A 26,672-nucleotide genomic window follows, 5' to 3' on the forward strand; every position below is an offset into this window, starting at 1 on the left:
ATTTGGGTGAACAGGGTCCAATACAACAACTAGAACTGCCATGTAAAAGTAAAACACTTTACCATAGTATCTATGATATCTGAATTTGTTCATATCCAAGGGGGAATCACTTTAGTGGGCCCTGTTCCATGCTTGTGTCATTAAAAAAATTATCAAAAGTTCAGGGCTTGTGAGTTGTGACCATCTTTTTGATGACCAATTAGAAAGCTTCACTATGGACTTACGTAATTGCACTCCTCTGGATTCAGTGGACGATGAGATAATAAAAATATAAAAAATAACCTTATTGGCTAAGAGAAGAGAGGTGGGTGATGATGCTATATAAATATAACCCACCTCATTCATCATGAATCATCTGTCATGGTGAGAAGAAACTAATCTCCCATAGAGCAAGTGATATGCATTCGGAAGATTATAAGTTCGATTTTTAATAAGAACAATATTTTTGTTATCACGTGTTGTTGGATTTTGACGTAACTTACTTTATTGTGAAATGAAAAATTTTAATACACACATACTTGACTTATCGAGTTTAGACATATATGGAATGTTTATAGGGTAAGCTTGAATGTTATTATTCTCAATTATAATACAAAAACCAATCTCCCAAAAAGAAGTAGAAACTAATTGTAATGTTTATAATTAAATAAACATGGTTATTGTGTCATTATTTGAATATAGTATGAATTAGTTGGTGATATAAGCAAAGCGAAGATGCATTGTTAGAATCCACGTAGACAAGCGCTTGTGTGTGCGCACTGCGCACCCCCGCCCTTTATTTTTAACGTTCTTCTTACATATTAAGCTCCGATTTATATAAAACAAACAGAGAGGGAAAATACCAAAAAAAGCAGCCATGGTTGTACCTGCATCTCTTCTCTTCTCTTCTCTTGCTAAAGGAGACTGAAATCTACAGTCCCTTAGTCTCCGATCACGTGAACGCCATGTCTACACACGATCATCGCTAGCTTTTCTTCAACCGCTTCTCACCGACTTAGAACGGAGACTCCTATTTTTTTTTTCCTTTCTATTTTTGGTTCATTTTCATGTGATGGGAGATACGGAGAGTTGCAGTAGCAGAGCAGTGGAATTTGTTCCAATTCAGAATCGGAAGCAGAGACTGAAATTTGAAGTTTACAGTGAAGTTCTTCGTCGACTCGAGGACTCGAATGAGGAAGAGGTGCGGGTCCCTGGATTCGAAGATGAGCTTTGGGCTCATTTTCATCGACTCCCTAACAGGTACCACAAATCCTGGCTCTGGCACTGATCATTGTTTGTTTGCTAGTTAATGAATTTTTAAATTCTTGTTTGACCACGAGAAAAATGAAACAATAAAGTCAGAGGAGGAATTTTTGAGGTCTAACGGTTTGGTTACCGAGAAAACGGAACACTGATCGATATAGTCAAATAGCTTTAAATGCTTGTAATTGTAAGGATTTAATCATTCTGATTTTAAGTATTGTTTAATCAATGGTAAAACCTGTTTTGAAATTCAGTACGAATAGCTTTTCTAGGTCTTGCTATTGAGGATGATAGATGACAGATCCTTTTGTTCTTTCATGGTTGCTCAAATGTTGAGATCTAATAGGGTTATCGTAGGTATGCAATGGATGTGAATGCGGAGAGGGCACAGGATGTTCTTATGCATAAAAGATTACTACAGATGGCACATAGTGCTGTTACTAGACCTGCTATTGAAGTCCGTCTAGTGCAGGTATCTTGATTCTTGATGCTTACCTATTGGGTTGATGATGAAAGATGCAACGCCCCTTTTTTAAGAATATTTTTGGGATTAAGCACTTCTGCACTTGCGATGATTCTTGTAATTGCACACATGGGGTTTTCTTTTCTCTTTTATTTCAAAATCATTCTTTAAGGGGTGATAGTTGTGTTTCTGATACATCACAATCAACATTTTTTTCACCGGACCCGCAGAACAAATAAATTAAAACAGGATAATTTCCTTAAGAAAGATCAAGAAGATGATATATCTCCAATAGTGCAAGTGAAAATTAAAATTCTAATTTATCTTCTCAAAACTTTTTTCCTAAAATTTTAAGCTCAGGGATGACACAGATATTTCTTGTTCACGTGTATTTGAGGCCATATGGTATGCTTATTAATGAAATCCTACTGGTAAACGTCAGAGTAAATTAAAATTATTGCACAAATATCTCTAATCATGAAAATTCTGCTTTGCTTGATGGCGGTGATCTCTATGGGTTGCTTTGAGTTTATTTTTAACTTTTGTTTCACAGCATATTATTGATAAATAAAGTGATTTATTCGTGTAATAGAAAGCGTTGATTTGATGTCTTCAACAGTGAAATTTGTGGGGACTCCATATCACACTTAAAATATATGAATCTTGGTGTTCTTGCAAGCAACTTGATATCAATGTGTGTAGTTATGTTTGTGCTACTTTAACCGGCTATTCTTGTTTACATAGCATTATCCTGTTCTTCCAATCTGTGCTCTTTGTAATAATACTGCGCTTTTTTTTTTCCCTACTTTCAGTTCATGCTGATTGTAGGCTAGAAAGTTCTTTGTTCGGCCCAATGCATCTTGGCTACATATCATCTCTTATGCAGGTTCATTCTGCTTTTGATGGAACTTTTGGTGACTCATTGCATTCAAAATCTCCTAGAGAACTGGGTGCTATATGTTCTGATTATACCAGCAAACAGAGGCATGGTTACTTGAATATATATATTTTTTTCAGACAGATTATAATCTTCAGTGAAATTTGTCAAAGCTTAAAGCTTTCTAATAGTTTTTTTTTCTTTGAACTTTTTTTGTTCTCTCCCTTACATACGTCATTGTAAACATTTTCAGCATTCATCCACCACCAGCCTTTGGTTTGTCAGCTGATCTGGAACATGTGCATGAGACTAAAGACAAGGATATCATGATAAATGCCAACCAACTCTGCTCACGGTAAATAGTTCTGAAAAATTCAATCCTAATTGGAATATCCTGTGAATGGTTTCTACTTCTTTGGTCACTTGATGTGATGTTCATAAATTACAGTCAATCCATGTTCTTAATTGTTGCACCAAGATTATGTTTCTTCTATTGATACACACAAATTAAAAAAAAGATAATTTCTGCTGAATGTCATTCAACGAGATGTGTCTTTGCTGTGATTTTTCTTAATATTTGTTAGTATGTTTGGTAGTATCCTGTTGAGGAAGTATGTTCAAATGTTTCATGATGCAACCTGTCCTTGATCAATATTAACAAACTATAAAACATATAGTACTTAGCGCTGTCTCATGGCAGATGCCTAGACCAGTTTGTATAATTAGTAGCATGGGCTGAAAATCTTAGAAGAAGAGTATAGCTGTTTTTTTTTTCCACATTGTGATGCATTATGTCACTTTAAATGATGAACTCTGCAGTGTGATTTCAGGAGGTAACATTGTCCTTTCAAAATTTTGCAGGCTAATGCATGAAATTACAATTTCAACAAATGACAAGCCGAAGCTCCTCAGTCAGGTAGCAGACCTTTTTCAGTTAATTTTTGTGGTTTCTAAATCATTTAGGTTGTTTGCGTACATTTTATTCTTCTCAATAAGCACATTGATCCATGTCAGCAATCAGTATCAAAAGAATCTCTTAGGATTTATCTGCATCATTATTTGGCGGCATGAGTTGGAGACTGGTTCTGCATTATATGTTGCAGGAACTCCCTTCAGATCTTTGAGACATCTGACTTTAGATGTGATTTTTTTTTTTGGACAATTACCCTCACATTTTATTATAGCTTCACTAGAATTGCTTCGACACTCTTTTACTCTCCTAGAAGTTAGGTTATCTACCACAGACTGTTGATGAAAGCTGTATCGTGAAAGAAGATGTCAAATACACAGTATTGGCACAGCGGAGCCTGTCATAAATTTTCTGCAACTATCTTGGACTCTGTCCTCTCTTGAACTTTTCACTCTCTTTCTTTTCTATCCTTCTTTCTGCTTTGATTTTTTTTACATATATTAAGTCCTATAAATTTAACGCAAGGCGTTAGTCATTTTACTGCTGTCTCATAAAGTTTTATGAATAATTTTCAAAAGTTAAGGAACATCTCTCATTTTCATGCATTTTTCCACTTCAATGTGATTTTATTATGACCTTATTAGGTTTGTTGCATAGTGCCAGTGAATCAAATACTTGGTGCTGATTAGAAATGGTAAATAGATATTGTGTACATATCTTCTTGAAGCTTCTTCTACTATGTGCAATAATGTCCTCGTAACTTACTCGTTTAAAAAGTTAATTCTTTTAGTGTTATTTTTAGTTGACATCCTTGCTATCTGAGATTGGGCTGAATATTCAAGAAGCACATGCTTTTTCTACAACAGATGGGTTCTCTTTGGATGTCTTTGTTGTAGATGGTTGGGCATTTGAGGTAATATTCATTTCTCTCAATTATAGTTAATTTAATCACACTATGGGATCACTTTTTGGAGGGAGAATATACATTTTTTTTTCTCAAAGTTAACAAAGGTACAATTGAATGTTCATGCTTCTTTTAAGAAGATAAGTTATATTTGACATGATGGGTTGCAACAACAAATGGCTTTAAAAAATTTCATTTATATAGAAAATGCTTCTGAATTTGTCTATTTTCACTTCAGCCACCAAGAAGCTGCCTGAATTGTTTTCATGCTGATTTATAGGAGACCGAGCAGCTTAGAAGTGTACTGATAAAGGAACTACGGAAGATTGAGGTAGCCACTTATGAGCATGATATTTGTGCTATTTCCTATCTTTTATCTGCAAATCCGTGTATATTTTACAATATGAAGCACACTGCAGAAGCATCCATGGTCGAAAGGCAATGCCATTTATCCCCTTTGGGAACAGAAGCAAAACAAGATCAAGCTTATCTCTAATCAAGTAAACATACCTGCTGATGGAATTGATGTTTGGGAAATTGATGCTAGCCTATTAATCTATGAAAACAAAATTGCAACTGGATCCTATGGTGATTTGTGAGTTCCTTTGCATAATTTAGAGCCACGTTCTTTTTGCAGAGGGTTTCCTGCTAAGTTTTATGATCTGGTAATCACAGGTACAAAGGTATTTACTGTAGTCAAGATGTGGCCATTAAAGTTTTAAGCACCGACCATCTAAGTGAAAAATTGCAAAGGGAATTTGCTCAAGAGGTTTTTATCATGAGGTTTGTTAGATCATCTCTTGTTTTTCCATCACCTTGACATGATGAGCATACTTACTGATTTACTAATCTTCTAAAGAGTGCTTGTTATGGCCTCAAATTTAAATTATTATCCATTGAAACATATGTATTGTTTGCAACACCTTTTGTCTTTTGTAGCTTTCAAGGGTGCCAAAAGAAACAATCATCTAGGAGTTTTACTTGGGATGCACCAGAAAAGCTGATTACTATTGCCTATACATTTTACATATGTTACCGTGTATTGCTTTTATAGTATCATTTACAAATGAAATATCTCGTTTCTGCTTATGTATGTCATTTACTTCACTTTTTATATGCTTTTTTGGTTTGCCAGACAAGAAATGCTGATAGGTTCTACTCCTAGGAAGATTAACAACTGATTATTTTTCTCTTTCTCTGGAATTTACAGGAAAGTTCGGCACAAGAATGTTGTTCGATTCATTGGTTACTGTAGCAGGCCACCGAGCCTGTGCATTGTGACAGGTACTTCAATAACTTTCCAAGTACATACAGTGCAATGTTCTCAGTGCATGTCTCTAAAATTTGTAACTACATATTTGGTTAAATAAATAGCCACTGTAGTCTAGTTATTCATTTTTCATTTGCCTATATGTTTACTGCAGAATATATGACTGGCGGAAGCATGCATGACTTTCTGCATAAACAAAAGGGTGTTTTGGAACTTCCTTCTTTGCTCGGAGTAGCTATTGATGTTTCGAAAGGAATGAATTACTTGCATCAAAACAATATAATCCACAGGGATTTGAAAGCAGCCAATCTCTTGATGGATGAAAATGGAGTAAGCCTTTTGCCAATATATTGAGCTTATAATTTTAGTACAATTCTTTTTTTGTGTTTTCCATATTTTGAAGGTACTTTTAACTCTCTGAACATTCCCAAAATGATGCTTAAAATTTAATTGACTTCGGTTATCCACATACCATCGCAGTATTGCACCCTTATTTCTGATTTTAAATGCCACAATTACTGTTGAAATTCCATGAAGGGAGAGTGTGCACTCACAGAATTCATCTTTCTGGCTAATAGTAAAATGAATCCAGTATTCTACTTGAACAGTTTACTCATAGTTAAGTAGTGGAATATTTTCTAGCCATGGATAAAACATTGATGATTGATAATAGTGTTGCCGACCACATACTTTTTGTTCTTGCTTTTCCTGATTAAGGTCACCTGTGTCAAATATATTCTTATTGACAAAGGCTCAAATTTATTAGGTCATCTGAGGGCACAACTGAACCAAATTGGTGCTAAGTTTTTTCTTCGAAGTACTAAAAATTGGTCTTACAGGTTGTTAAAGTTGCTGATTTTGGTGTTGCTAGAGTTAAACCTCAGTCTGGCATAATGACTGCAGAAACTGGAACATATCGCTGGATGGCTCCAGAGGTCAGTATTCTGCATATATGTGGTCATAAGTTTGATTATTCTGTTTGTTCATTGCAAGTAAATTATTCCTTAGACTCGACTTCTTTCTCGATCTCTACAATACAAGTTTCAGTACTCTGCCTGGTGCTATTATATTACTCTCTCAACTCAACATGAGTTTTTCAAATTGTTGGGATCAGATGATGGAGTCCTGTTTCTTCATCCAGTCTAGGAGTATAGTTTTGTATAGCATTGAAGTCAACTTTTCAAAAGTAATTTGGCCGTCAATGATTAATGGGCAGAAAAAAAATTAGTTCCCCATTCTCCATTCTCCTCATTATACCATTGCAAAACATTTAGTCTCCATGAAGGGAATTTTAAATTGCTTTTGAATTAAAGTTTGAATAAGGGAAGGGTTGAAAGGAAGTTGGTGCAATTCAAGTCACATAAGGATAAAATAACAAGAGTTTGACTTCAGTTTGTGGGAAACAAAAAATCCTTGATAGATTGAACAGAATGAGAACAAAAGCTTCTTGCGGCATCGTCAAATTTCAGGGCTAATGCAGTGATCCTAAAATCTCAGGGTATCACTCTTAATCGCAGTGTTAGATTTTGTTGACAACTTGATAAAATTAGAAAGTTACCGGACTGATCTCCATTTCGTTTGTTTTGATTGCAATGCCCTTTATCAATTTGCAAGTATATTTTTGCTCAATAAAGAAGTAGGTCTTTCATATTGGCGTAGCATAAGCATATAGCTAGTGTGTTTTTTCATGTGCAAATAATCGTTTAGACGAACCTAATGTTGATGATTCAATGAACAATGCTCTGTACTCTGTAGTCAGGACGTGCCTTAGGTTGTCTCCACTGCTCTGTAACTTCACTTATTTGGTATTTGATGCATAAAAAGGTCATTGAACACAGACCATATGATCACAAAGCTGATGTTTTCAGTTTCGGGATTGTGATGTGGGAGCTGCTTACTGGGAAGGTAAGGTTATCCGCAATATATGTTTCTACTTAGTTTTCTTCAGATAAATATGTGCATCACTCTTCTTTCTACTGAATGAAAATGCCAGCTTCCAAATTTTTGTTTCTCAATTTAGATTTCATGTGGCAGCTCCCGTATGAGAACATGACCCCCTTACAAGCAGCAGTTGGTGTCGTCCAGCAGGTAATTCTCCAGAGAATAATGACATTCTACCCTACTGCAGGACTGTTGTTACTTTTTTGTTTGTGTGTGCACGCGTGTTCCTGTCTTCCTGAGAATAGTTTTAATCTATCTGAGAACTACGTATTGTTGAACTTCCTTCAACTGTCAAATACATCTTGGCCTCATTCTTGATTTGCAAACCATGGACCAGCTATTTTTAGCTAACCCAGACAGAAAAGAGGAAGAAACGGTAAAGCTACAATTAGTTAAAAATGTTTTTTTGGTTCTAAAGTTTTCCTAGTAACCAAACTAGCTGAATCCTGTAAGACATTTTTTCTTAGAAATGTGAGAATAATATACATACGACATACTTTTGATAAGCTATCTCAAATAAGCAATAAATGAGAGCTTTCCTTGACATGGTTTCAGGGTCTAAGGCCTACAATACCAAGACATACTCACCCAGAGTTGCTGGCATTGCTGGAGAGTTGCTGGCTGCAAGACCCATCTTTAAGACCAGAATTCTCTGAGATCGTAGAACGTTTGCAGTACTTGGTTAGCAGAGTATGGGAAATGAACATGACCTGAATTTTCTTTTAACCTTAGCTATGAACTTTTTAATGGGAATTACATGACCTTGTGACAGGTTGCAGAGTCAAGAGAGGAGTAGCAATCAGGCTTAAAGTAGGGCTGTAGGAGGTCATTGCAGTCGGAAGAAGCTAGATATATGCCGTCTATAGTATGGGTTGAATACTGTATCCATGACTCATGGGTTACTCCTTTTCGTTCCACTGATTTTGGTTCCTGCAGGATTCTATTTAGTTAGTCGAAACGTAGGAGCTAAAAGCCAGAATTTTATGGCCGTGAAACTTAACCTTGATGTTGAGTTAGTTGATGAGTATATAGCTGGGGATTACGTCCGGTTCAGCGCATAACTGCACTTGCATAACAGCAATTTTTTAATGGTCATACAATGACCACAAAATTTCCTATTTAAGCCTTACTACTACACCATCTTTAGGGTGTTTCGTTTCTCTATATATAGTTTGTTGCTTTGCTAATGACAATTCTGAAGCTGAGTTTTTGGTCCAACTTGTCTTATCAGGTGAGAAATTTAAATTTATGTACGCGCTGACCTTACGATTCAATTTTAGAGCCATACAGTATATTTAAAGAACAAACTTATATATAGTGCCGTTATCAGTTAAAAAAAAAAAAATTTCTTCCACACTTTCTTTAAGTAGACCAACTGTTCATACGGCCCATGAGTAACGAGCCCATTATTAAAGTAGACTGTGCCTTGGCCCGTAAGAAATGAAAAGCTGGCTAAAATGAGGTGTTGGGCTGTGCTAGGCCCAAACTCCTTTTTTTTTTGTTTTTTGGATAAGTTGCAGTGCTGCACATTACCTGACCCTACGAACCCCCAAGTCCCAACTGTCAAGCAAGGAATAAAGTGGAAAGACCAAGAGGATAATAAAAGCACACGCATTTGTAGCTAAAGAGCTCCACACCAACCCATCCTGCAATGATGACTCCGGTGAAAGTGTACGGTACGACTCTCTCCACTGCTGTCTCTAGAGTCCTCGCATGTCTGATTGAAAAGGATGTCCAGTTTCAGCTCATCCCCATTAACATGTCCAAACGCGAACACAAAAGCCCTGATTACCTCAAAATCCAGGTAATGAGTAACGGACTCGCTTTGTAAAATTTGAAATTCAACAGTACCCATCTTTTAATTTTTCTTCTTCGGTGTCGCAGCCCTTCGGCCAAGTTCCTGCTTTTCAAGATGAGGAAGTTTCTGTGTTTGGTACGAACCAGCTATTATCCTACTCAATTCCATTCAATTTCAATAAAATTGCTGTGTATTCTGTAAAAATTCATATGGGTTTTCTTGTTTATGTGTGTGAATCAGAATCCAGAGCTATTTGTCGGTACATATGTGAAAAGCACGCAGAGAAAGGAAACAGAGGACTCTACGGTACAAACCCATTGGCGAAAGCTTCAATAGATCAATGGCTGGAGGCGGAGGGTCAAAGCTTCAATCCACCAAGTTCAGCTTTAGTGTTTCAGCTGGCATTTGCACCGCGAATGGAGATCGATCAAGACGAAGAGGTGATAAAGCAGAATGAGGAGAAGCTCGTGAAGGTGCTGGATGTGTACGAGAAGAGGCTCGGGGACAGTCGGTTCTTGGCCGGCGATGAATTCTCTCTGGCTGACCTTTCGCACTTGCCAAACGCGCATTACTTGGTTAATGCGACTCACATGGGAGATCTGATCACTGGGAGGAGCAATGTAGGGAGATGGTGGAGCGAGATTTCTAGTCAGGATTCATGGAAGAAAGTGATTGAAATGCAAGAGAGTGGTGCTTGATATGAATCAATCTCGGTTGATTAAGAAATAATCTGTTTGACTATATTCATGTTGATATCTGAAATTTAGAGCCTTGTTTAAGGAGTTTGGTGTGTAATAATTTAATCAGTGTTTTTTCTTCAGATGCATGTGCTATGAAGATTGACATTTGATTTCAAATAACTTGTTTCAATTTGATTTTACAATGTCCCATGTTCATTTGAAAACTAAGGTCTTTATTGGAGTCTGGTTTTGGGAAAGATGTGAGGCTCAAAGACAGGACCACATGTATGGTTAAAAAAAGTTGAGAACTCTCGTCTCCGAGTACACCAACACAAGCATGACAAGTGTATCACACCACTGAGCACACCAACAAATGTGACAAATGTGATAGCACCGCTGAATATGGGTTCAATGTGACAAGTGAGATGAGAATGTAGGATTTATGTGAGGGGAGTCTTGGAGCACACCACCCACAAGTCTAACATGGAAAAGAAATGTCTATATTTAGTGGTTTATATAATCAAGTGGATAGAACTCAACTTACAAGTCATGACTTTTGAAAAAAGGAGCCTCCTACTCACTTGTGTTGTGAGCCCAATTTAGGTCCATTAACATGGGCTCCCCAAGATTCAATTTCATAACATCGTATCGGAGCCCGACTTTGGAGGAAGGTGTGAGGCCTAACAAAACATCATTCTGAGACATGTTAAGATTGGTCTATTTAGACCTCTTATTGGGCCAGACTTCATTGTTCCACTATGCAGGTGATTGTTCCACCATGCAGATGGTGGCTAGAGTTACTTAAATTTAAGTTTTAGCCCGATTTTAGAGGAAGGCGTGAGGCCTAACAAAACATCATTCTGAGGCACGTTAAGATTGATCTATTTAGACCTCTTATTGGACCAGACTTCATTGTTCCACTATGCAGGTGATTGTTCCACCATGCAGGTGGCTAGAGTTAGTTACATTTAAGTTTTGCAAGAAGTATTCAGAGTTGAAAACGAGCATTGAATTCAATTCCATGGGCTAATACAATAAATACACCATCATTTATTCTTGATTTGTTTTTGTCAAAATCAGTGTCTTTTAGGATATATAGAGCCTTAGAGGGATCTTGTGCATGGACTCACTGCTCTGTAGGAAGTCATTCTCCTTCCATGCGATGTAGCGATCAACAACATCAATAACCTTCTTAAAACCCTACACCAATAATGTAAGTTATCAAAGCAGGGTCAAGGTGAACTGGAACCCGGTCTACAGACTCTACACTGTCCCCATCATGGAGCGGGATGGGTTGGCGGTCAAGAGTTTAGAGCCAGTTCATTTGTCCGGTGGGCATGTTAAACACTTACTATACATGGAAGAGAGATTGTTTTGCAGTTTTTACTTACAGCAGAATGAAGATCAGTTGCAGCCAAGAGTACCCATTCTCCTTCCATGCGATGTAGCCATCAGCAACATCAGCAACCTTCTTAAAACCCTGCACCAATAATGTAAGTTATCAAAGCAGGGCCAACTGTAAGGTGAACTGGAACCCGGTCTACAGACTCTACACCGTCCCATCATGGAGCGGGATGGGTTGGCGGCTAAGAGTTTAGAGCCAGTTCATTTGTCCGATGGGCATGTTAAACACTTACTACACATGGAAGAGAGATTGTTTTGCAGTTTTTACTTACAGCATAATGAAGATACGTTGTAGCCAAGAGTGACCTTCTCCCTGAACAAAAGAGTTTCAAGAAACTGAGCATCTTCGGTTGCTGGGATATCTATCTAAAGAAAATGATCGAGCAGACTTATAAAAATCACTGCCATAATTAATTCAGCAAAGGCATACCATAAGGATTTCCTCATCTTTCTGGAAATGTGAAGATACTTCCTCTATGAACTTGGGATTCTTTGAGTCCTCTGTGTAGCATATAGAGAGTAATTTATAATTAGTAGAATTTTCACACAAGCCAAGACCATGAAAGAACTCCTTTACTGTTGTTTACCATCTCCAAATTTGAGTCAGTAAGGAATGTCAGTAAGGAATGTTCATAGTTACAGGAGGATGCCCAGCAATAAACTCCTCATGGGTTCTACAAAATGAAACCAAAAGTCTACCATAAGACAGGGATTTGTTTTGCATAATGTGTTATGGAGTAGTGTGTATATATATATATATGTTCAAACAGTCGTGATTGAAACTAGTGTAAGATAATCATACTGTTGCGAGTTAGGCTTGGACGTCTAAGTAATTGCAGAGCAAGGATTTAGTCGCGATTAGATTCGTGAACAAATAAATGAAATACACTCATCACCTACCGGACGTCTAAGTAGCGGTGTCGACCTTGACTCAGAAGCTCGAATGTGGCATGGACGGGAATTGACCTTGGCTTTTCAGTACCGGCGGAACCATCATTAGCGGCAGCCATAGTCCTGCATGGCTGCATGCATTGTCAGACAATGGAGCTATTAATTAATTACATGTTTTCATCAAGCTCACAATCTGATGATCGGTCGAATAAAACAAACACAAAGCAATCCTTCTATAGAGTAGCTAACTCCAAGTATTTATTGAAGGCTTTGTTTGTGGTACTGAAAGCATTCTCTGTAGCAAAGTAGCATGGTCTGCCGATCACAGTTTGAAGCAGAGATTGAGAACGGAAAACCAATATGGACGAACCCCAAGTATTTATTGAAGGCTCTGTTTGTGGCACTGAAAGCATTCTCTGTAGCAAAGTAGCATGGTCTGCCGATCACAATTTGAAGCAGCGATTAGCGATTGAGAACGGAAAACCAATATGGATATTGATTGATTTATGTGAGATTATGTTTGGCTTAACAGGATGCACTTATACCAACAGTTATAAGTAAAAAAAAATGTGGGTATAGACTTTACCCGCCACGGTTGTAAAACCACAGGGTAAGAAAGCGTCACAAGATCTTTAGTTGTGGTTTTTTGACGATGTCCCGTTGTTTCCAGAACTGAGCGTCAGAAGATCTTTAGTTGTGTTTTTTTGCCGATATTTTCTTTACCCGTTGTTTCCAGAACTGAGCGTCAGAAGATCTTTAGTTGTGTTTTTTTGACGATATTTTTACCTATTTTGACGATATTCTTACCTACTGTTTCCAGAAGATCTTTAGTTGTGATTTTTTGACAATATCTTTACCTACTGTTTTCAAAACTGCTGGTATAAATATAGTTTGACCACTGGTAAAAGCTCACTTAAACGGTAAAATATTGATCTTTTTACTGTGAAAGAGAGACATTTGATTTCAATTTGATTTTACAATGCCTCCATGTTCATTTAAAAAGAAACGTCTTTATTTGGATAAGTGACTTGGTAGGGACCAAATCTTAGTAAAATTTCAATGTAGTAGTTGAATAATTAGATTCTAAAAGTGCTAGACGTCCCAACAACTAAGATCCCAATTGTTCAAGTGTATGGACAACATTTAAAGTGCATGCTGTCTATACACTAGGACGAATATCTTTTTCGTTCTCTCGCAATTACCATCCTCTCTTCTGGGTTGAGACCGGTCCAAGACTCAGTTTCTCCTCGACAAATAAGTGGTTGGGCCAATAAAATCCTACCTAACGTAACGGAGAGCTTGTTGGAGAGGTGACATACTGACATCCCTAACGCACCTTCTTTTATCAAATCTGTGGGAGAAAGTCTAATCACGAGGGTAGTTACTTTATCATGGTACTGTCAAGAAAGAACAAAACAGAAAATTAAGTTGAAACTAAGCAGCAACATTAGCTCAAACCATAAAGCAATGGAGTGTGCATGAAGAACCAGGGATGATCATGAGGATGATTTCGACCAACGAAACCAGCAACTGAACATATCCCAATTTAGTAAGTGGACATATCAAACGAAAATTGATAACTAGAGTAAAAAAGGTATCGACTAATTAAATTAAGACTGAATAAAAGAACCATCCAATTAACACTTCACCCCTCTAGAATGATCTCTATAATGTTCAGGAGCTCTAAAGGCAGTTCCCACTTCCCAGAGCTTCACAGAACAAATTCAGCAATCCGTCAAAGATCGTGAAATTATGCAAACAAACGAGAGAACAATAACCAATTTAATCCCCTTCCCCATATCAACACCGTTGTCTAGGACTGTTTTTTGCTTCAGCATACCCAAATGAAAAATAAACACATAACCAAGGCCGTTCCACAGCCATACCTACAGTGTCTCAACAACACATAGCTCCATGTATGGACTCGGACAAATCCAAGTTTAAATATGCATAACTAGTCCCTAATAGAATGACCCATGGTGATTTCCCCCCTACCCACCATCATGCCCCTTCAATACCATGAAAGGGCTTCAGATGCTGGGCAGGAGACGTTGCCGCATCAGCACAACATTATAACTAAGATGAGTCACACTGTAAAACATGTTCATATAAATCTCCCATTTGTACCACACAATGTAATCATGACATCATATCCAAATATAAATTTAGTAACAGAAGGAAAGCAGAAAAAAATTTGTAACAAGTAAATGAACAGTCAACAAATATCAAACCTAACTGCTCATCATTTCAAGAACACCCTCAGCAAAGCAGCTCAAAAGGAGATGAGATCATCTTTCGGGGATTGCTGCTTCTTTCCATCATGCGAACCATCAGATGTACCTCCGCTCTTTCTCCCAAAGATCATCTCATCGAGATCATCCATCATGTCATCATTGCTTGCTCCAGGGGTTCCACCTCGAGAACCAGCATGTTTCCTAATCAGTGCATCTTCTTTAGCATGACGAGGTGACTCATCAGGCTCAACAGAGACGGGAATCATAGCAGGTTCTGGCTCGTGATGAGCAACTGATGGCTTCTTCATATCTTCATATTTAGAGAGGGCTTTCTGGATCTCATCATTCACATTCAAAGCTTCAAAAAGTAAGGCCTCATTATCTCCAGCTGTCTCAACTATTCTCTGAACGGTGGTCTGGGACTGACGGCATTGTTGCACAAGGGTCACTGTCAAGTCATCCTCTAGAGCATCTTGCTGTGGTGAAGATGATAAAACTGTTGTAAGAAGTTCAATGCTGTTTCTTGCCACATCAAATGCTTCCTTCGTTTGTTCAGCAGTGAAGCTCTGTACAGGAATCCCACGCTCAATCTGTTGTGCGAGGACAGCATCCACTTCTGGAGCTGATACAGAACGAGGAGGTGTAAAAATAGGAGCCAAACTCTCATTGTCACGACCAGGGAATCGGATACCCCTAGATTTTAAGCTCTTATATGTTTCTTCATACGCAGGCAAATAGCGTAGCTCATTGGTTGACTCTCCCCAAGCCTCTATCATCAATAAAGCCTTGTTTCGATTATTAATAACAGTTTGTGGATCATCAATCAGCTTCACCATTTCATCGAGCACCCTCTCAGCTGCAATTTCCGAGAAAGCCTTCTCGCAATTCTTTGCACACGTTTCAAGTAAAACTAAGGCCAAATATTGAACTCTAGGGTTCTTCATCATAATTTGCTTCTTGATGCCACGGATCAATTCAATACTACTGATTTTCTCATGATTCATCATGTCACATATCTCAAGATTCATGGCCCAATCAGGCTCCTCAAGGGCCTCAGAGGTGGCTTCCTCGACAAGCTTATCAGCCTGGTTTGGACCTTGGAAGATTTCCTTCATCTTGAAGCTTATTGAGCTCATGCCCGCACTCATCTTCCGCCCCACCTCAGTACCTCCGATCTTAAGGCGTTCCCCAAGAGCAGTCACTTTCTCCATCAGATTGTCACTCATATTTGCAGACTTCTAAACCTTCTGTATGTCAAAAGCTGTTGAGTCAACTCACTGAAGCCTTGTTCTTCCTAGAAATTTCTGCCTCCCTACGCCTTTTTACGATACCGATTTGTGCCTGCACACAAGAGATCCAATTCTAAAAGGCAGATTCAAAATTTAAATTCAAGCCTTCTGAGAGAGAACATATACTAATCATCAGGTAGCCACGACACAGTAGGATTTCAATCGATCAAGTCAGATCAAGATTAACTGTTCCGCGCTTTCTTGACAAGAAATAAAAAACCCCAATTACAGAAAGAGGTTGAAAAATCTCAATTCACTGACTTCCATCCACACACAATTTCTTTTTCAAAACCCTAATTTTGTTTCTTTTTCCTAAATATCGAAATAAGTATATAAGAGTCATAAAGCACGGAACATGATCAATAGGTGTGAGCGCAGAACAGAACATCAAACAAAATTGAAAACACTGGATCGGAAGCACCGGAAAAATACCCAAAAAACAGGCAGAAACAACGGAAAACCGAAACGCACTCACCAACAACCGAAGTTCATGAGAGACAGATATGGGGCCAAAGCTTCGTGAGAGAGAAAAGGTTGGTGAGGGAGAAGCCTGACAGAAGCTCCGCGAGAGAGAAATCGGAGAAAACAAGAAAGTCAAGCCAATCACTATCACTGTGATGTACGAAGAAGTCACGGTTGGACTTGGACTGGATCGCAAATGGACCAACACTGGGCTCGGTTTGACTTTGGGCTCAGTTTGAAACAATGACTCTGAGTCTCTGACCGTGTGGTAGGCCCAGGAAATAATGTCTTACTGGGCTTCAGAAGCAAAGTTATTGGGCTTTACCCCTGCTTGTTGCTTGTTGGAAAAGAAAAGACCTTCAGGACAATAGGACATGATTTGATGGGCCAAAGCCCAAATATCCTGGCCTAGTAAGAATAGAACGTGGGCTACGTAGCTACAGAACTGAAAGCTATTGGGTTTTGCCCCTGTTCGTTGAAAAAGACCTTCCGGACATGATTTGATGGGCCAAAGCAAAGCCCAGAGCTCCTGGCGCAGACAAGTACAGAACTTGAACCAGTCAAACTCGAACTTTCATCCCTCTCAAATTCTCAATGGCTCTCCTTGTTCAGCTTTCTTCCCTCACCAGTCTGGCAGTCTCCAACAGATTGTCAGACACCGATATATCACTTCAACGAGAGATTCGACATTCGGCGCTGTTGATTTGTTAAAATTTGGCTGGATTAGTGCTTGAAGTCGAATGATGGGAGATGACAAAGATAGTTTATTCTCACTCTGCATTTTCGTTATTCCATCTTTGCAACAATTTCTACAAGAATGTAGAAGTCTTCATCTCATTTTCACTATCACGAAGATGCAATACTTTGCTCTCTCAACCCTCCGTCGGTTATCACTCACATGCAAATTTACAGTCACTTGTTTCAAGTCTGATATTTGCTATAAGCTCTTGCTCTTCCATCTCTTATTGTCACGCGCTTCACTGCCAAGTTATTAAATCGTTCAATTATTGTGATGGATTCGTTGGTGATAGGTTGGTGACGGCTTATTTGAAAATGGGTTGTGTTGTGGATGCAAAGCAGTTGTTTGATGAAATGCCTAAGAAGGACTTGGTCTCCTGGAATTCTTTAATTTCTGGGTTGTTAAAAAATGGGTGTGTGGATAATTGCTTTGATGTGTTTCATAGGATGAAAAATGAGATGGGTTTGCCACTTAATGAGGTTACATTTTTACCTATGATCTCAGCTTGTACTGAGATGGGAGCTATAGATGAGGGCAAGTACATTCATTGCTTTGTACTGAAACTCGGTATGCTAACAGAAGTTAAGGTTGTTAATTCTTTAGTTAACTTGTATGGGAAGTGTGGATATGTGGATGCAGCTTGCCGATTATTTGAGGGAATGCCTGTGCAGAATTTAGTGTCATGGAATTCAATGATTGGAATTCACTCCCAAAATGGATTATCTCTGGAAGGAATGGAGATGTTCAATGAATTGAGAAGATGCAGCTATAAGCCTGATCAAGCTACCATTATCAGTGTGTATCAAGCTTGCGAAGATCTGGGCATAGGAAAACTAGCAGAGGCTATCCATTGTTTAATCTTGAGATGTGGTCTCTTCATGAACACAATAGTTGCGACCGGGCTTTTAAATTTGTATGCAAAGTTAGGGCGGCTATATGCATCACAAAATGTCTTCAACGAGATGTTTAGTCCAGATAAAGTAGCTTGGACTGCCATGCTTGCCAGTTACGCTGTGCATGGACATGGGAAAGATGCGATTGAGCTCTTTGAACTCATGGTCAAGGAAGGTGTGGCACCCGATCATGTTACATTCACCCATTTGTTAAGTGCTTGCAGCCATTCGGGGCATGTCAAGGAGGGAAAGATTTTTTTCAAGATTATGTCTGAAGTCTATGGAGTACAGCCGAGGTTGGATCACTATTCATGCATGGTGGATCTTCTAGGTCGCTCTGGACTTTTAAATAATGCTTATGAGCTGATTAAGGGCATGCCAATGGAACCAAATTCTGGTATCTGGGGTGCTCTTCTTGGTGCTTGTAGGGTTTATGGTAATATTGAACTTGGGAAAGAAGTTGCAGAGCGACTGATTGCTCTAGACCCATCAGATTCCAGAAACTATATCATGCTGTCAAATATGTATTCTGCAGCTGGTCGATGGAGAGACGCGTCAAATGTGAGGGTCTCGATGAAATATAGAGGTCTTATTAGAAACCAAGGCTGCAGTTTTATTGAGCATGGAAACAAAATCCATCGGTTCGTTGTGGGCGATCGCTCTCACCCCGAATCAGAAAAGATATATGCCAAGTTGGAAGAATTGATTAGGAAGATTAGGAAGGTTGGAGTATTGCCTAAAACACAATATGTTCTTCATGACGTCGACGAGGAAGTGAAAGAAGATATGATCAATAAGCATAGCGAGAAGTTAGCTCTTGCTTTCGGTCTTTTGGTGATTAATGCTAACAGGCCATTAATCATAACAAAGAACCTTAGAATATGTGGTGATTGCCACAGCACTGCAAAGCTCGCGTCCCTCATCGAGAAACGTACAATTATTATTCGAGATGCAAAGCGTTTTCACCATTTTGCCGATGGTCTTTGTTCTTGTGGAGATTATTGGTAGTAGTCTGCTTCATGGGAAGATATTCATATTATGTATCATGCGCTACAATTGGCAGATGTACTGAACTTTTCCTACAATGATGTTAGAATGTGAAGCATGAATTACATGTTGGGATTTATTGCAGGTTATCTAAATAGACGCATTCTTGGTTGCTCTTGCCGATGCATTTATGTGAACTTTAGAATTAGTCACCTAGTTGTCCTTGTCATGGGGGGAAACATAATCCCCACCTACAAATATTGGGTCCGTTTGGGAGTATTTGTATTTTGACCTACGAGTTGAATTCCAAAATTGTAATGAGATTATCTTGGTGGCATTGACGATAAGTGTTTGTGACGTCATTAAAAATACTGAAATATACTAAAAATATGAAATTACATAAGTCTACCTATCAAATTGCAAAAACTACCCGGAATCTTCCATAAACTGCAAAAGAAACCACACAATTTTCTATATTTCTCACTTGACCCCTTTCTCCCAACTAAGCAACCCACCCCTGACACCTTCACCACCTTCCTCCGTCGTCCAGCCACTGATTGGGTCTTGACTTCCCTTAATATGGCTAGTATAGCAATCTAGTTCACAAAGTCCGGGTAAACCATGTGGAGAAGTGTTAGGAATTACTTCATACAACCATATGACAACAATAAGATATTTAACCAATTGGGTGATAAACAAATAGGTGAATTTCTTTGGGCCAACTATTTGGACTCGGAAGGTCATTGAGTGTAATATTTTTGTAACCAAGCGTTGGGCACCCAATTTACCTCGCCATTAGGTGGGAAACTTTTGTACTTACTGGATTGACAGTCCAAATTCAAGTCTAAGAGACAAACTTATATGTTTCGTTCTCAATTAAAACAAAATTATTTTCCTCACCACTTTTTAATTTTTGAAATTTGCCTTTCATAAGTGTAAGTAAAAAAAATCCAAATAAAATACCCGGTCCCACATATTTAACGCTTGAAACAATACAATTCCAAAACAAAATTTACCGTTAAATACTTAAATCCCACGCCAGCCTCTGTCGTTAACGGTTAACTGCTATCAAATGCGAACAGTCAAATTCAAAGCTTTCTTTCCATTTCTCTCTGTTTCCAAGAAAAGATTGTCATTCAAGATTTCTTAAAGATGGTGCGTTTCGACGAGCTTCCACAGGATGTTGTTCAAGAAATCTCCAAAAGGCTCACATTCCTGCAAGATTACATATATCTCCGGGCGGCATGTCGTCGTTTCTTCTCCTCCATTCCCCCAACCCCTAAGCACCTGCCTCTGCAGCTACCATGGCTTTTCTACCCTCCTCGCCAACAAAATAGCAGATTCTTCAACTTCTCTACCCACAAGTTTCATCACCTCAGCTTCCCCAACACCTCCTGCCACCAGAGGGAATGTGGGTCTTCAAAAGGTTGGCTCGTCATTCTCAACGAAAAAAGCTCGGAAATTGTTCTAATCAATCCTCTCAAGGGACTCGAACAAGAAAAGGTCCACTTGCCTGCACTACCTCTTTTCCTAATGTGATAGGCTTCGATCCGTCAAGAACTGGGCATGGGTTTGAGGTTGAGAGTAATGAAAGAGGTAAAAGTAACTTCTTTTGTTTAAAAGCAATGAGAGAGAGATTTATAAAGAAGATAATAATATCATCAACTCTATTGAAGGACACTGGTTTTGTCGCTGTTGCGCTACTGTCCAAATCAGTGGCTTATTATAGGAGTGGAGGAGATTTTTCTTGGAGATTCATTGATGAACTGTCAACTTCTTGCGTCGATATAATGTATGACAATGAGATTCTGTATGCGGTCGATGTCATTGGTGAGATCATGGTCTGTAATTTGAAGAGTGATCCACGAACAATTTCAATTATCGAATTGCAGGAAATACCAAGTGAGATATTTCTGCGTGATGAAATGTATTTGGTGGGTTCAGCGGATGACTTGTTCTTGGTTGTGCGGTATTTAGACAGTCGTTATTATTCTGATTGCCCCCTATCACGCAGAACAAGAAGATTTGATGTTTTCAGGATTGATCGGAGCGAGCAGTTGGCACGGTGGATTGCTGTCACGGATGTGGGAGAGCGGGCTCTCTTTGTGGGACAAAATGAATTAATGTGCTTCAAGGCATCAGAATATAGGGGATGTATGGGAAATTGTATATATTTTCCCAGTATTTCTGATACAATCCCATTTAATGGCCATTTAGGAGAATATGATGCGGCGATCTACAAGTTATCAGATGGAGCGATTGAGTCATTACCTTCTTGTCCGCGCAATATGTGGCCTCCACCAATCTGGGTTACACCGAATCCATACTAATTGCAGAGGTATACTATGGAAAGAACCTTGCAGCGTTGAAGACGGCAGTGCATCAAGCAACTTATCAAATAGAGAGGATACACAGAAGCTTGCAATCTCCTGCCCTTCCAATATTGTCTCTACTGGTTTTGCATTCAAATTTTGAGATGCTACTTTTATGTCTGTTTCTTTTCTTTCTTTCTTTTGTTGATAAATGAGAATAACCCAGAATTCATGTCTGATATTTGCTATAAGCTTCCCAACAGTTTCATTTCTAGCACTTTATTAGAATTTATACCTGTTTTTTGGTATTAGAATATTCCTGGATCTTGATCATCTGAAAGAGAGGTGTAAGTCTCCTAGCTTCCAAGAACAATTGCTATCCACAAAGCCTGCCAACCCTGCATAAGGCTAATAAAGACAACACTGCAAAGCAATCTAGCTATATCCGCTTAACAATAAATGTTGCACTCTGAGAACAAGATTATCATTCTTTGCGACTTAATTATTTGCTATATCCGCATGTGCAAAAGCCTTCTACCAGGAATGATAATCTGGTTCCCACCATAATTCTATTCCTAAACCATTCTACCAGTAAACCAATCCAAGTCCTCAAAAGAGTAATGGTATATGATCGTGTTTCCATCTAAAACCAGCAGCAGAAAATAATTGAACTTGAAGATTTGAGCAAAATAATCTATATTAAAATCAAATTCATTTAAGGTAAACATAAAAGAATAAGACAAAACTCAACCCAACTCCTGCAGCAAAAGTGCCTACAGAGCATATATTATAGAAAAAATCGTTGGGAAACATAAGTAGCCTCGTAAAGCCTGTACAAAATGTAAAATTTACAACCAAACTATACATAATTTCAACATCAGTTGGCACTAATTGCATAAGAATTCATCCTCGCCGTTTGAAATCATGTTTGGACTAGGAGTTGAAATACCGAATATTGTTCGGAGGATCAATCATGACTAAGGATTACGTTAGGGGCACGACATGGGCCCAAAGAGGTCCATTATTATTTGGATCCGGACCTAAAACGACCGCCAGCTGGTAGGACAACAATCCAGGCCCATATAATATTATTATTACTGGAGTATTTATGAAGCCCAAACCTTTCAGTTTTTGTCTTTTTGGGTACTCATCTTACATCTAGGCCTCATCTGTTGTGTTATTTCGCTTTCGAAGCAAAATTAATCTTCAAAGCCCATTGTGATCAATCAGAATTTTCTGATTGGATCTCCTTATCCTACCAAATGCGAAACATTAGTCTACTATGATTATTCAAAATCAAAGCCGACAGGAGAGAGATATATTGGGCCGTGTAGCCCATTATGATCTTTAAGACAAAAGATGATTCTTGGTGAGCCCATGTCGACCATCACTTGCCTACTAACGAAACTTCCTCTATATATGTATTCACACGCCCATTGATATGGCAGAGACGATTAGCTTAATCGGAGGAATATGCATAATTGCATATGGAAAGACTTCCCTTAATACGGCTAGTATGGCCTCCAATCTAGCTCACAAAGTTTAGGAAAACCAGGTGGAGAAGTGTGAAGAATTACTTCATACAAACAATTGCAATTAAAATTTTTGCTGTGAGTGATGAACAACCATATGACAATAATGAGATATTTAATCACTTGGGTGATAGACAAGTGATGAATCTCTTCATATGGCTACCATAGCCTCCAATCTAGCTCACAAAGTCCAGGAAAACCATGTGAAGAAGTGTGAAGAGTTACTTCATACAACCATATGGCAACAATAAGATATTTAATCAGTTAAGTGATAGACAAAGTGGTGAATTTCTTTGGGATCAATTGTTTGGACTCGTAAGATTATTGAGAGTAATATTTTTGTAACCATACGTTGGGCACCCAACGTACCATGTCGTTAGATAGAAAAATTTTGTACTCACCGAATTGACAACCAAAGTTTAAGTCTAAGAGACAAACTCATATGTTTTCATTCTCACTTAAAACGAAATTATTTCCCTCACCACTTTTTAATTTTTAAATTTGCTTTTCAGTTTTCATAAGAGTATAAGTAAAAAAAAAATTCAAATAGAATACCCAGTCCCACATATTTAACGCGTGAAAACAAATACAATTCCAAAACAAAATTTACCGTTAAATACTAAAATCCCACGCCAGCCTCTGTTGTTAACGGTTAACTGCTATCAAACGCGAACAGTCAAATTCAAAGCTTTCTTTCCATTTCTTTCTCTCCCGCTTCTCTCTGTTTCCAAGAAAATATTGTCATTCAAGATTTCTTAAAGATGGTGCGTTTTGACGAGCTTCAACGGGATGCTATTCAAGAAATTTCCAAAAAGCTCACATTCTTGCAAGATTACATCTATCTCCGGGTGGTATGTCGTCGTTTCTTCTCCTCCATTCCCCCAACCCCTAAGCACCTGCCTCTGCAGCTACCATGGCTTTTCTACCCTCCTCGCCAACAAAATCGCAGATTCTTCAACTTCTCTACCCACAAGTTTCACCACCTTAGCTTCCCCAATACCTCCTGCCACCAGAGGGAATGTGGGTCTTCACAAGGTTGGCTCGTCATTCTCGACGAGAAAAGCCCGAAAATTGTTCTAATCAATCCTCTCAAGGGACTCGAACAAGAAAAGGTCCACTTGCCTGCACTGACCTCTTTTCCTAATGTGATAGGCTTCAATCCGTCAAGAACTGGGCATGAGTTTGAGGTTGAGAGTTATGAAGGAGGTAAAAGTAACCTCTTTTGTTTAAAAGCAATGAGAGATAGATTTATAAAGAAGATCATAATATCATCAACTTCATTGAAGGACGCTGGTTTTGTCGCGGTTGCACTGCTGTCCAAATCAATGGCTTATTATAGGGGTGGAGGAGATTTTTCTTGGAGATTCATTGATGTACTGTTGACTTCTTGGGTCGATATAATGTATCACAATGAGCTTCTGTATGCAGTCGATATCAGTGGTGACATCATGGTCTGCAATTTGAAGAGTGACCCACCGACAGTTTCAATTATCGAAATGCAAGAAACACCAAGTGAGGTAGTTTTGTGTCATGAAATGTATTTGGTGGGTTCAACGGATGACTTGTTCTTGGTTCTGCAGTATTTAGACACTCGTTATTATTCTGATTACCGCCTATCACACACAACAAGAAGGTTTGATGTTTTGAGGATTGATCGGAGCGAGCAGTTGGCACAGTGGAATCCTGTCACGGATGTGGGAGAGCGGGCTTTCTTTGTGGGACAAAATGAATCTGTGTGCTTCATGGCATCAGAACATATATTTTACCAGTAATGTTGATACAATGACATTTAATGACCATTTAGGAGAATATGATATGGGGATCTACAAGTTATCAGACGGAACGATCGAGTCTTTTCCTCGTTGTCAGAGCAATCTGTGGCCTCCACCGATCTGGGTTACACCGAATCCATACTAATTGCAGAGGTATACCATGGAAAGAACCATGCAGCGTTGAAGACGGCAGTGCATCAAGCAACTTAGCAAATAGAGAGGATACAAAGAAGCCTGCAATCTCCTGCCCTTCCAATATTGTCTCTACTGGTTTTGCATTCAAATTTTGAGATGCTACTTTCATGTCTGTTTCTTTTCTTTCTTTTTTTTCTTGATGAATGTGAATAACCTAGAATTCAAGTCTGATATTTGCTATAAGCTTCCCAACAGTCTCATTTCTAGCACTTAGAATTTATTATACCTGGTTTTTGGTATTAGAATTTATACCTATTTTATGGTATTAGATTATTCCTGGATTTTGATCATCTGAAAGAGAGGTGTACGTCTCGCAGCTTCCAAGAACAATTGCTATCCACAAAGCTTGCCAACCCCGCATAAGGCTAACAACACTGCAAAGCAATCTAGCTATATCCGCTTAACAGTAAATGTTGAAAACTCTGAGAACCAGATTATCATTCTTTGCGACTTACGCGAAACAATCATTTACCAGAAAAAGTGATTGAAAAACAACATTACCTCCAAATATCAGGCTTATGCAGAATGATGTCCCCGCAAATGCAAAAGCCTTCGATAGATCGCTGCAGAGGAAGAGTTGATTACTAAAACAAAAGAGAGTATCCACATCCTTTTGAATTCCCACCATAATTCTATTCCTAAACCATTCTACCAGTAAACCAATCCAAGTCCTCAAAATAGTAATGGTATATGATCATGTTTCCATCTAAGACCAGCAGCAGAAAATAAATGAAGTTGAAGATTTGAGCAAAATAATCTATATTAAAATCCATTTGAGGGAAACATAAAAGAATAAGACAAAACTCAACCAAACTCCTGCAGCGAAAGTGCCCAAGAGCATATATTATAGAAAAAATTGTTGGGGAACATAAGTAGCCTCGTAAAGCCTATACAAAATATAAAATTTACAACCAAACTATGCATAATTTCAACATCAGTTGGCACTAATTGCAAAAGAACTCATCCTCGCCGTTTACTAGGACGCCAAGAATTCGGCTCATTATATCTATCAAACAATGATGAATAACAAAGGAAACAAAAGAGACTTAAAGTTAGGGTATTATTGCCTCTTCCTCCTGTTTCGATTGGGATTGTGCGCTTCGCTTTCCTAAAACGCTGATAAGAATCTCTGAATCGCGAAATATAAAATACAGGACGGGAAGTCGGAGACTCTGTATATATATATATATATATATATATATATATATAGGAGCCTTTGAACTTGAAATCCCGTTCGGATTAGGATTTGAAATACGGGATACTATTCGAGTATGATTAAGGATTACGTGAGGGGCACGACATGGGCCCAAAAAGGCCCATTAGTATTTGGATCCGGACCTAAAACGACAGCCAGCTGAGCTGGACCGACAACAATCCAGGCCCATTTAATCTGCTATTATTACTGGACTATTGATGAAGCCCAAAACTAGACTATTGATGAAGCCCATTGTGATCATTCAGAATTCTCTTATTGGATCTCCTACCAAATGCGAAACATTATTCTACTATGATTATTCAAAATCAAAGCCGACAGGAGAGAGATATATTGGGCCGTGTAGCCCATTGTGATCTTTTAAGATAAAATATGATTCTTGGGCGAGACTAGCCCAAGATGATTCTTGGTGAGCCCATGTCGACCTTCACGTGCCCACTAACTAAACTTCCTCCATATATGTATTCACAAGGCCATTGATATGGCAGAGACGATAAGGTTAATCAGAGGAATATGCATGCATCTGGAAGCGTAAATCTTAGTACAAGAACTTACAAAATCATTGTAGAAGGACTTTCCTTATTACGGCTAGTATAGACTCCAATCTAGCTCACAAAGTTCAGGAAAACCAGGTGGAGAAGTGTGAACAATTACTTAATACAAA

At 38.5% G+C, this 26,672-nt stretch overlaps 6 protein-coding genes across 8 annotated transcripts; 5 read left to right on the forward strand and 1 right to left on the reverse strand.

The window, feature by feature from the left end:
• Window positions 1–805: 805 nt before the first annotated feature.
• On the forward strand, window positions 806–8,825 carry LOC120001105 (serine/threonine-protein kinase STY46-like). Of its 3 annotated transcripts, XM_038849351.1 has the most exons (16): window positions 808–1,239; window positions 1,600–1,714; window positions 2,592–2,689; window positions 2,836–2,937; window positions 3,444–3,498; window positions 4,295–4,405; window positions 4,677–4,727; window positions 4,816–4,991; window positions 5,072–5,179; window positions 5,607–5,680; window positions 5,821–5,996; window positions 6,506–6,601; window positions 7,491–7,571; window positions 7,701–7,754; window positions 8,163–8,297; window positions 8,380–8,825. In XM_038849351.1, the coding sequence occupies exons 1-16, from the start codon at window positions 1,052–1,054 to the stop codon at window positions 8,401–8,403; spliced, it is 1,644 nt and encodes a 547-aa protein (XP_038705279.1). In that variant the 5' UTR covers window positions 808–1,051; the 3' UTR covers window positions 8,404–8,825. The 3 variants fall into 3 exon arrangements, with proteins under 3 accessions (XP_038705280.1, XP_038705279.1, XP_038705281.1); XM_038849352.1 differs by lacking the exon at window positions 1,600–1,714 and having other exon boundaries at window positions 806–1,239; window positions 2,518–2,689; XM_038849353.1 differs by lacking the exon at window positions 808–1,239 and having other exon boundaries at window positions 2,518–2,689.
• A 247-nt stretch (window positions 8,826–9,072) lies between these two features.
• LOC120001106 (glutathione S-transferase F11-like) lies at window positions 9,073–10,301 on the forward strand. Its single transcript, XM_038849354.1, has 3 exons — window positions 9,073–9,411; window positions 9,492–9,540; window positions 9,646–10,301. The coding sequence occupies exons 1-3, from the start codon at window positions 9,259–9,261 to the stop codon at window positions 10,101–10,103; spliced, it is 660 nt and encodes a 219-aa protein (XP_038705282.1). The 5' UTR covers window positions 9,073–9,258; the 3' UTR covers window positions 10,104–10,301.
• Window positions 10,302–14,462: 4,161 nt separating this feature from the next.
• LOC120000493 (TOM1-like protein 1) lies at window positions 14,463–16,514 on the reverse strand. Its single transcript, XM_038848589.1, has 2 exons — window positions 16,379–16,514; window positions 14,463–15,955 (listed from the first exon to the last, which is right to left on the reverse strand). Exon 2 carries the CDS (start codon window positions 15,838–15,840, stop codon window positions 14,653–14,655), a length of 1,188 nt encoding a protein of 395 aa, XP_038704517.1. The 5' UTR covers window positions 15,841–15,955; window positions 16,379–16,514; the 3' UTR covers window positions 14,463–14,652.
• A 421-nt stretch (window positions 16,515–16,935) lies between these two features.
• LOC119999731 (pentatricopeptide repeat-containing protein At5g40410, mitochondrial) lies at window positions 16,936–19,111 on the forward strand. Its single transcript, XM_038847454.1, has one exon. The coding sequence runs from the start codon at window positions 17,116–17,118 to the stop codon at window positions 19,003–19,005; it is 1,890 nt and encodes a 629-aa protein (XP_038703382.1). The 5' UTR covers window positions 16,936–17,115; the 3' UTR covers window positions 19,006–19,111.
• Window positions 19,112–20,136: 1,025 nt separating this feature from the next.
• LOC120000754 (F-box protein SKIP23-like) lies at window positions 20,137–21,314 on the forward strand. The gene is made up of 3 exons (XM_038848871.1): window positions 20,137–20,410; window positions 20,527–20,580; window positions 20,701–21,314. The coding sequence occupies exons 1-3, from the start codon at window positions 20,137–20,139 to the stop codon at window positions 21,312–21,314; spliced, it is 942 nt and encodes a 313-aa protein (XP_038704799.1).
• Window positions 21,315–23,589: 2,275 nt separating this feature from the next.
• On the forward strand, window positions 23,590–24,600 carry LOC120000755. Its single transcript, XM_038848872.1, has one exon. The coding sequence runs from the start codon at window positions 23,590–23,592 to the stop codon at window positions 24,598–24,600; it is 1,011 nt and encodes a 336-aa protein (XP_038704800.1).
• The last annotated feature ends 2,072 nt before the right edge of the window (window positions 24,601–26,672 follow it).

Source organism: Tripterygium wilfordii, chromosome 6, assembly GCF_013401445.1.
Source record: "Tripterygium wilfordii isolate XIE 37 chromosome 6, ASM1340144v1, whole genome shotgun sequence".
NCBI classification, from domain to species: domain Eukaryota; kingdom Viridiplantae; phylum Streptophyta; class Magnoliopsida; order Celastrales; family Celastraceae; genus Tripterygium; species Tripterygium wilfordii.